The sequence below is a fragment of the Hevea brasiliensis genome, chromosome 14 (genome assembly GCF_030052815.1).
Source record: "Hevea brasiliensis isolate MT/VB/25A 57/8 chromosome 14, ASM3005281v1, whole genome shotgun sequence".
NCBI classification, from domain to species: Eukaryota; Viridiplantae; Streptophyta; class Magnoliopsida; order Malpighiales; family Euphorbiaceae; genus Hevea; species Hevea brasiliensis.
The window spans coordinates 83,347,210-83,358,028 of NC_079506.1; the positions used below are offsets into that span (position 1 = coordinate 83,347,210).

The 10,819-nt window shown below is 27.0% G+C and overlaps 1 protein-coding gene across 1 annotated transcript; it reads right to left on the bottom strand.

Moving 5' to 3' along the window:
* Positions 1–2,341: 2,341 nt before the first annotated feature.
* LOC110636623 (WAT1-related protein At2g39510-like) lies at positions 2,342–4,633 on the bottom strand. The gene is made up of 7 exons (XM_021786412.2): positions 4,361–4,633; positions 4,199–4,261; positions 3,998–4,114; positions 3,675–3,915; positions 3,421–3,582; positions 3,177–3,328; positions 2,342–2,614 (listed from the first exon to the last, which is right to left on the bottom strand). The coding sequence occupies exons 1-7, from the start codon at positions 4,552–4,554 to the stop codon at positions 2,428–2,430; spliced, it is 1,116 nt and encodes a 371-aa protein (XP_021642104.2). The 5' UTR covers positions 4,555–4,633; the 3' UTR covers positions 2,342–2,427.
* Between the last annotated feature and the right edge of the window lie 6,186 nt (positions 4,634–10,819).

The window sequence follows — 10,819 nt, forward strand, 5'->3', positions numbered from 1 at the left end:
AGTTCATAAATTTTTAGATTAAATTGAGTTTAAATTAAAAATTTTAAATTAATTTTAAAAAAAATAAAAAATGAATTAAATTGAATTTTCCATTAATTACATGGGTGGAATTGATAGTTTGCTAATGTTATTTGTTTCTTCAAATAAAGCATCCATTGGTTCATTTATCTTGCTTGCAAACTCGGCTTATGTTTAGCTAGTTTGAGCTAAACTCATTAAGCTTAATTAGATGCTCATTAAATTTAATTAGTTAAATTATTTAAAAAAATTAATTTTATTAATTATTACCTAAAATTTAGTGAATGACAGACTCAGTAACTCATAATAACACTATTTATTAAAAAATGGCTCTATTTAATTATTCTTTTAATTTTTTAACTATTCTACAGAATAATATATTTCTAATTATTATTTGACATTATTATATAATTAAATTATTTAAAATATATTTATAAATAAAATTTTTTTGTTTAGGTTATCATAAATTATTCAAATTTTATTAGTGTCCTAAGTTAATGAGCCTATAAATGAATTAGTTCACAAGCTTGTTCAATAAGCTTATTTTTTAGTCTGTTTAATTAGTCAAATCACGAGCTTGTAAATAAGTTAGTTTGTGTGTCTTAATGAGCTCATTTTTTATTTTGTTCAATCACTCAAATCATGAGCTTGTAAATGAATTAGCTTGTGAGCCTTAATGAGTTAAGTACCGATGATATCGAGTTTAGCTCATATTTTAAATGAGTTCAAAAATTAAGTTTGAATTCAAACTGAGTTAAACTTTTACCAAGTCAAACTTCAAGATTTTGGGAGCGAATCGGTTCATTTACACCCTACTCGTGTGACAAATATTTCACTACATGATACTAGAATTCAGCTAAGTAGGGATGTAATTACATCCAAGGTCTCTTTCTTCTATGACGCTACAAAATTTCTTGCTTGTGGCATAGCACTAGAGGGCACCATTTTGTGGTCGTACCCAATACTCAATGCCCACAATATTCAAATTAGCATTTGGAACTGCAATTCTTTAGTTATTGATTTATTTCAATTATATTTAATGGATTTGAGACGTGTCCAAGTGCAATTCGTGATTTAATGTTAGAAATGTACTGTATACATGAATAAATACTATTTATCTGAATTTTGTCTCACTTTAAAATCACTGTATGGATTTCAAAAATCATTTAAATCAAATTGATGGATGAAAATTTTGCAAAATGTCATCGTTTGGTGGCTCTATAGTTTAAGTGAGTATTACTTGATTGAAGTTAATCAAGTTATGCTTGTATGTTCGTTGTTGTAGGCTCCTTGACCCAGGGCCTCTAGGAGATAATGGACTGAGCTTGATTTGTCAAAAATGGCAAAACTTTGGTTTCCATGTATAGCTTTGACTTTGGTTCGTCCATTAATTTGGACTTATCACTTTCAACATGAATCACGAGCTTTTTAGTTTTTTTATTCCTCCCTTCTAATTTTATTTGGGCTTTTTAGTCCACATAGCAACTTCCTTCCTATGGGCTTTTTTTCATTCTTAGGCCTTAGGTCCATCATCTTTGTTCACCTGGGCTTCTTCTCCTTGAACCACACCTTCGCCACCTTCCCGAGCCTTTATTCACCTGGGCTTTCTTTCTCCTTGAGCCTCAGGCCTTAACTGTCGTCCTGGAACTTCCTTCGGGGCTGGCTTAGGCTTCAGGACAACTTGGTATAGATTGAAGTATGCAAGTCCAGTCCACCAGGGATTTAGTTGGACTCAGGATATTCTTAGGCTGTTATGCCATTTGGGCTCTAACACCATTTATTGGCTTCTTCACTGTATGCCTCTGGGAGAGAATGGACTGATTGATTATATTGTCATTGGCGATGTTGTGTCCAGCTAGATTTGTCAAAATATGGCTAAGAAATTTTTATATGGCCTTGACTTGGGTTCTTCCAACAGTTTTATTATCCTAACAGGATAATTGCGTGAAGCTTTATTTTAGAGTAGTACATTTCTTTAGTTTTCTTTTCTTGGTAGAAAACCTGGTGGCTTTGATTATTTAATTTGTATTTTTTTTTGTTTATATCTAATTTATTACAGATATAAGATACAATATATATGATGGAATTATCTATTAAATACATAAGTTTTAGATTCACCTATTAAATGCATTAATCTCATATGTTTGTGTTTTAAATTATAATAAACTTGATTTAGCTAAGAATTTCTTATAGCAAAACCTCAATTACCTCTGTTAATTAACATCTAAATACAGAGTAATTAAGACCGCTAAAGAATGATAGAGACTTGGAAGTAAAACCAACTTGATGATGAAGTTTCTTTTTTAGTTTGCATTATTGGACATAAAAAAAAAAAAAAGAAGAAGACAAAATCATAATTAATTCCATGCAATTATTATTCATTACTTTTGAAACTGAAGTAGAATTCCTTCAAACAGATTCTTGAGTGGGTCTCACTTTGGTGACTTCAATGGCAACGTATTCTTGGTTTGGAGTATCCATTTCAGAAGTAATATCAGCTACCTTATCATTGCTAGAAGTCAATGGAGATTGATCCTTGCGCTTACCCCACAACACTAGATATAGGCCAATGACAATGGCTAGTGCTCCAATGACCCTACAAGAAAACATCAATTACCTAAGTTTTAGTCCATACAAGCAAAATTCTCAAATTCCATGGTCAAAATACTTTGAAGTTTTATGAATAAATCCAACGTATTTTGAAATTTTAAAGAACAAAATATAATTTTGCTATTGGAATAATGCTTAATTTTATTTATGTACTTATTGGAAGTGTTCAATTTCGCACATTTTCAATTTTTTATCCAAATTTGTCTAAAAGTCTCTATTTAACTCAATTAAGCTCAAAAATTAAGAAAATCAAGAAATTAAACTTCTTAATTTTTGGGTTAAATCAAGAAATTTAATCTTAAATTAAGAAATTAAACTTCTTATTTTATAGTCTAAATCAAGAAATTTAGATCATAAATCTTAATTTTTGGGCAAAATTGAATTTAAATTGAAAATATTTGATTAATTTAGAAAAAAAATAAAAAAAAATGCTAAATTGAACATCTAAATAAGTATAGGGATGAAATCGAACATTTAGCCTTTTACTATTAAACTATTAGTAGCTAAGACTTGTAAGCAAGTAGGCAGAGGATGGGAGAGACCCTTACCTTCCTAAGTACACAATCTCTGATAACACAAAGGAGCCCAAAATTGTAACAATAACCATGCTTAAAGGACTGAAAGCAGTCACAAAAACAGGACCTTTGCTCTTCATTACTACACCTTGTATATAATAAGCAACTCCTGAACAAATTACTCCCTGCATTTAATATTATCAAATGGATAAATCTTTAGAAAGAAAAATCACTATAAATTCCAAGCAGCAATGCCTTGCGAGTATTGATTACTTACACTGTAAACAGCAGCCAATAACCTAGAATCAAAGTGTATAGACCAGGCAGAGGGATTTCCCCTTTCCATTATAACAGCAAATACAGAGCCTTCAATTGTGCCCATCAAGCAAATTAAAGCTGTTAGGGAGAGCTCAGCTGGGTATGTTTTTAGTGTTATTGCCTATAAGCCAATCATTAAATAATCAGAAAATATTGACCTTTAAATGTAAGGTGATTAGAAACAGGGATGTATGTAATTAATTTATTAATCACCTGAAGGATTATGAAACCAGACCAGCACAAGCAGCCTACACCAATCATAATAGCTCCCTTAATGGTATCCTCATGTGTGGTTAGTGCACTGGTAGATCCATGAAGATCATATCCTTTTGTCCATGGAAAATTCAGCTTTGGTCCATTAATTAAAGTCATTAACATTGCTCCTCCCACTGTTACTAGAGTCCCCAATATCTTTGCCTGGCTATGCAATTTCCTCAAGTTTACCTTCTCAAGCCTGCATAAAAACCCATGACAAAAATCAAATTCACTATCCAACAAATATGTGTATTTTTGGGTGATAGAGAATTTTTTATTACCTTAAGACCCAAGCCATAAGAAATGCAAAAGCAGGAAGAATGTTGCACATGGTAGAAGCAAAAGTTGCTGTGGTGTACTTCATACCAGTATAATACAAGTTCTGGTCAATAGTTGGCCTACAAAATATTAATTAAGTTTAATACTGACAAACATGAAATAAAAATAATATTTGAAGCACATTAAGGAGTCAAGATTCTTACTCCAACAAGCCTAGCAACAGTATCTTAGCAAAGATGGAGATGGTCATCTTTGGCCTCACCTTCCTGTGAAAGAAAATTAATGTGCTTGATAAGAATATTGCATGAAACCCACAAATAAATACTTTATATGAGAGAGAGAGAGAGAGAGAGAGAGAGAGAGACCTATCAAAAATAATGGCAAAGGGGGCAATGACGATGGTGGCCACAAGATGCCTATAGACCACTAATACATGTTGGCTCATCCCTTTATTTAGAGCAAACTTTGAAATTATGGACATGCCTGCATACCCAAACTGCAGAAAAATCACAGCCAAAAATGGCATAGCCTTTTCATAAAACTTAGCCCAAGAATCCATAATCTTGTTATAGTCTTCCAACTCTAGCTATCTTTCTTCCAACTCTAGCTATCTTTCTCAATCTCTCTTCAGAAGCTTATTCTGTAACTAACTATATATAGGTATGTGCAGGTCAAGAGAGTTTAATTTTCATGCAAAATACAATACCAACACGTCTTGGTTTGGAGTCTAGGGACTCCACTAGCTAAACCAAACTTGAGAGAGAGGATGAGAAAACCAGGAGGAGCACTTACTTTTCACATAATAAAAATATTAAACACCATTATTTTTCTGACTAATGATCGTATAGGCTGATTGCACCAAGCAAAAATGTTGTCTACGAAAGCGGTGGCCTCAGTGTTGAGTGGGCATTTCTTAAACGTAACCTTATATACATTTTTTGTGTATAGGAAGTTATGGGATGGGACTTAATTTGAAGCATTGATGATTATTCTTTTTCTTTCTTTCTTTCTTTCTTGCTTGCTTACCCATTAATGTGAAATTATTTCGCCATCTAAAAAAGGGAGTGCAGGATAATGAAAATTTTTGTCCAGACCAGGTCCATCATAAATATATGAAATTCATATATTTAATTAATAAAAAATTTTTGAATTCACAGTGGATTGAGTACTTGTTTGACATTAAATTGGAGGATAAAAATTGCTTTTCAAGAAAAAAAAAACATAATTTTAAATGCTGATGAAAATTTTGTTTTTGATATTTTATTATTTTTATAATTAAAATTTATAAAATTAATTTTAAATTATTTTTTAATACTCTTTAATTAATATATTTTAAAAAATATTTTTATCAATAATAGCAATTTCAACAACAAAAATATCTATAAAAGATATTACTATTCTTTTTGAGAAAATATTAAGTAAACTTAGTTTCTCACCTTATTTAGAACTTGCATTAATAATATCATGCCATGTTAGGATAGTGATAAATAAACTTGCAGTTATTTACAATTATTATTAATAAATAGTGAATGATATGAAAGAATATCATTGGATTGATTCTACAGCCATAGTCCTTAATTGTTTGTCTTGGCCAGGGGGGAAGCCAGGATTTTAATTAAGGGTAAATTTTTAACTTCTTTTTTTATAAAAATAAAAGGACTTATAGTGTAAAAAAAATTAATAAAATAATTATTTAATATTAAGTATCTTTAATCTCAATAAAATAATTAGTTAATTTTTTTTAAAAAAATAAAATAATACTTTTAATATCTTTTACATTAATATAAAATAAAAAAAATTTACATAATAATTTTATTATCAATTTTATTAAAAATATCTTTATGATTAAACAATTGATTGTCTATTTATTCATAATTTTAATAGCAGAAAATAACTTTTTAATGCATGTAGCTGCAACAGATAAACTAGAGCCAAAGTTATAAATTTATAAACTAACCAATACAAAATATATTTCTTTGTTTTTGTTATTTTCTCAATAAGATTACTAATTCCAATCATATTTGAAAAATCACAATGAGACTTCATATTAATAAAATATATTTCTCATTGATTATAAGAGCAATAAATTAAAAGGAGTGAGGTTCTTTAAATTTTTTTTTTTTAAAGGATAAGGGGACAAATCCTTTAAAAAATAAATTAAAGGAGAAAGGAGGCAAAGATGGAGTTTAAATTGTAAGATCTAAAAAAAATAAAAGAATTTTTTGTAAATAAAAAAGAGAAGGGAAATTGCCCCTCCCCTTCCACCATTGTCTTGGTCTGTTTTCTTACTGAGTACTTCTTTAAATTTTTTTCATTCAGCATGTTTCATTTTAAGTTGAATGTTTTAAGGGAGGTGTGATTATGGGATTTTAGATGAATAATACATGCTAACTATTTCCTAAATATTATCATTAATAAAACTTATTTACTTATAATTTAAAAAAAAAAAAATCTATAAGCATGCATATGGTAGATTAAGTCTACGCAAATATTTCTCATTAAATACTAAAAGAAGGTAGAGGCCAATTAATTACTTGAACTTGAGAAGTTAAGAGGTGCATTTAGTATGAGGATAGAATAGAGTAGGAAGAATTATTTGCCGATTCAGTAATGCTATTTCATACGATAATCTTAATTGCTACTAACTGTTTTGCTCATAAAGCAAAGAAAATATGAAGTATACATAGAAATTCTTGTGCTGTATACGTCTTTAAGATTATCTAAAAATAGGACATAGAAATTTAGTGTTTAATTTAATTTAATTTAGTCTTTGAGTTTACTATAAAGTTTTTAATTCAAAATTTTTGAAGATAGTAAGAAATGTAATTAGCTTAAGTGTCATTTCTTGAAAAATAAATAAATATGCACTAAGATGCTTATTACACCTTATACTTTTATTCAACTATTTGCCTTAAATTATTTTTCCTTTAATGGGGTTTGTAAATATTAATGTAAAAATACATGTAGTTGAGAAAATGAGAAGTCAGTTTGTTGTGATGGGATAAAGAGTTTGAGTTATATATAAGATTTTGTTAAATCTCTTCTCTTTGAGTTGGTTTTTATGATGAAATTAGGCCTATTTCATCTTCTATGCACAACTCACTCATCATTTTCTTGAAATTTCTTTATATATTTACATATTTATATGTATTGGTCCCTCATAAATTTAGTTATTAAACTCTCTTTTTTTTTATAAAATTTAAAATAGGTATAGATAAAAAAAAATGCCATGTATTCAAAAATTTATATATACTTTTAAAATTTTAATGTAACTTTTAAATATATTAAAACAAAATAATATAATTGTATATGTGATAAATTGATAAATGACTTAATTACAGAGAAATATGTATTTGATAGTTTAATAATTTTTTACTGTTTTAAGGATATTAGGTTTTATTGAATCTAATTATAAGACATTAATATTATATTTTTAATTTTATATAATATTTCATTATTTATTTCTTATACATGGACCTCAAAAAAAATTCTAATTCCTCCACTGTATGCAAATGTGCACACAGGGAAATTGATTTATGTGACAATGACTAGAAATCGCAATGGGTCGAAATGGGTTGGGTTTGATAATTTGTAATCGGATTAGGTTTAGGTTTAAAGAATAATATCTACGAAGGGTTTGAGTTTTGCATATTGAATGTCTTTTATCTAAATTTGTTTATATAAATAATTAATTAAATATAAAATAAATATTTTTATAATAATATTTATAAATTTTCATATATTATATTTTAAATAAATGGAGTTTAATATTTTATAGAATTATTAAATTAGTGTGAGCCCACAGTTAGAATTCAATTCCTTAATTTTCATAAATCTATTCACAAATTTGTATTAAAATTTGCCAATAGACAATATTTTCTTAAAAGGATCTCATTCATGGTTTCAAATGTGGATTTTGCGCTGACAAAATTAATTAATTAATTAATTAACTAGTGACTCTAAATCAAAGCAACTTTTAGGGCACTTGCCTTTCTCATGTTGATGACCACACATTAATTAAATAATTAAATAATTAATCCCACTGTCATAATTGCAATCCTTCTCATACTCTAATACCTTTTCATGGGTTTGTCATGATGTGTTTTATGTTTTCTATTCTCCACATCCAAACACTTTTAAAGTCATTATGCATTGTATGGCACTAAAAGTCTGTGTACTCGCCCATTGTTAGGGCATTTAATCAGAAACAATTAGGATTCTTGTCACATAGCATTTGTTAATAGTCTTAATTATAATATTCATCTCATTCTTCTTCATTAGTCTTCAATAGCTAGTCGTCCGTAGGGCTGAGCAGAATTCGGTTTAAATTAAAAAATCGAATTGAACCTAGTCAATTCGATTCAATCCGTTCGGTTTTAAAATTAAATCAGTTTGGTTCGATTTTACATTATAAAAATTTCGATTATTTCGGTTCGGTTCGGTTTTGAAGAGAAAAAAATCGGTTAAACCGAACCGAACCGAATAGTGATTATATAGTCAAATCAAACTAAATCGAACCGAATTGATTTTTGAATTAATTTATTTTTATGGAAAATTTATGAATTATATTTAATTATATATATATATTAATTGTTTAATTTCATTGATTAATGGTTATTAGGTTCAAACCAAAGTTAAAATTAGACCAAATAACTTGAAAATCAAGTCTAAATTAAAAAATCAATAAAAAATCAATAAAAAATCAAATCGATCTGTTTAAACCGAACCGAACCGAAATAGAGAGATTCAGTTCGATTCGGTTTTTCACCCATTTTCGGTTCGGTTCGGTTTCTAAAATTTACGATTCGATTTTTATAATTTAATTCGGTTCAGTTCGATTCGGTTCGGTTTGAACCGAATGTTCATCCCGAGTTGTCGGTGAGTTGTTCAATAATGTATCTCACAAAGTATTATTTAAGTCATTTTTTATGAAATTAAGAATGTTAATTGATAATTCTGAAACTCAAACTTAAGAAGGTTAAACTTAAGAAGGTTATGACCGTCATATTTGGAAAACCTTCATTTTCTATTAGTAAAAAAAAAAATTCTTTTAATAATTACTTTAATTATTAAATTATAATTGAATATTATCCTCTATATTGTAGACTCGAAGCATGCTACACTTGAACTAGAAACTTCTAATAACCAAGGTTTTAATTTAAGCTAATTTTTTAATAAAAAATAGTGTACAAATAAGTTTACCACACATCTGATAGAAAATATTGAGTCTTTCATATTAACAGGCATTTGAAAACACTCTTGCTGCATCTATGTCAAAGCAAAAGCTTAAAATACTTCCATAGATGGGATTGATATACCATCACACCAAGAGGCCAATGACAGAATTCAAACTTGAAATTTCTTAGGCTAAATGAATCTCATTTCTTCTATTGAATTGAGTGTAGCATGGTTTATTGATGTGTTGTATTGCATTATATAGTATGATTTTTTATTATTAACATATTTTTATTCTACAGTACATGATAGTTTAATAAATTTTTTCTTATTTAGTTAAATGGTATGAAATGATAAAATATATATAAAAATTACTAAAATACTATTTATTACTGTTTTAAATATATAAATACCTTAAACATATTTATTTAAATAAAATATTACTTTATAAATATTATAATAATAATTAAAGACACATTTTATTTTTTTTAATTAATCACTAAATATGTCTCATAAATATATAACATTGAAACTATATAATTAAAATTTTATATATTGTGTTAGGATAAATTGAGAAAATAAAACAAAACCATCAATTTAGTGGTTTTGAAAATTATTGGAAAAGGATGTTTAAGAAACCATTATTTTACAACCCCAAACTATTATTTTTAAAAAATAATATTTCTAAACAGGTTGAAAAATCATATCATACAATATAAAATAAGTCATAAATGGCATTTAATTGGTAATTAAATGCTAAAACGAGTCAGTTTTTAGGCTATATTATTTTTTTTTCCTTCTATAATATGATTTTAATTTTAAGATTTAATTAAAAAAATCGTGATCAATAAAATCAAATACTAACAAATTAATTAAGTATTTTCTAAAATATATATTTAAAATGTGTATGATAAAAAATAAAAAAATCAAGAGGTTAAATATTACTCTCGTAACATTTAACTTTAAAGGGGGTAATTATTAATTTAGTCTCTAGGATTAACATTTAATCCTCAAAAAGGCATAATGAGATGAAAAGTTAATTTAATATTTTTAAGTATTCGAATAACATTAATAAAGGTTAAAAGTTATAAAGGTAAAAATTATTCCTTGTTAACCTCAGTACCAAATGCCTCCTTAAAATCATAACTAATGCAATTGAGTATAAACGATTATATATATATATATATATATATACATTTAGATTTCATTTGTTTTATGAAAAATAACTTATATATGAAAAATATTTTTATAAAAAAAATTATAAAAATATTTCTATTATTTGGTTGCAATGTTAAACTAATAGTATGTGTTTATATCATGTCACATTTTAATAAGATTATCAAAGTTTTAAAAGTGAAAAATGATATATTTTTTTTTATATAAATGACTTAGTTTTCCCTTTCATCAAGAAAATATTTTTCATTGATCTATTTTTCTGAATACTCTAAAAATTAAAAAATATAAAAATAAAATATTTTCCATTAAACAAACGAAGACATGGTTGATAAAGAGTTTATTTAGTGAATCCTATTTATGAATTGCACTCAAAAAATTTCTCTAAACATAATTCATTATAAATTTTATTTATCTAAATTTATTATAAATTTAAAATATAAATATATATTATATATACATCTCACATTTTAAAT

Bases quoted from the DNA above. Each gene is read 5' to 3' on its own strand.
- LOC110636623 (XM_021786412.2), bottom strand. From the start codon at position 4,554: ATGGATTCTTGGGCTAAGTTTTATGAAAAGGCTATGCCATTTTTGGCT. The intron at 4,262-4,360 runs GTCTCTCTCTCT...TTTCTTTCACAG, and splicing joins TTTGCCATTATTTTTGATAG to GAAGGTGAGGCCAAAGATGA. The intron at 3,916-3,997 runs GTAATAAAAAAT...GTTTTTATGCAG, and splicing joins CTTATGGCTTGGGTCTTAAG to GCTTGAGAAGGTAAACTTGA.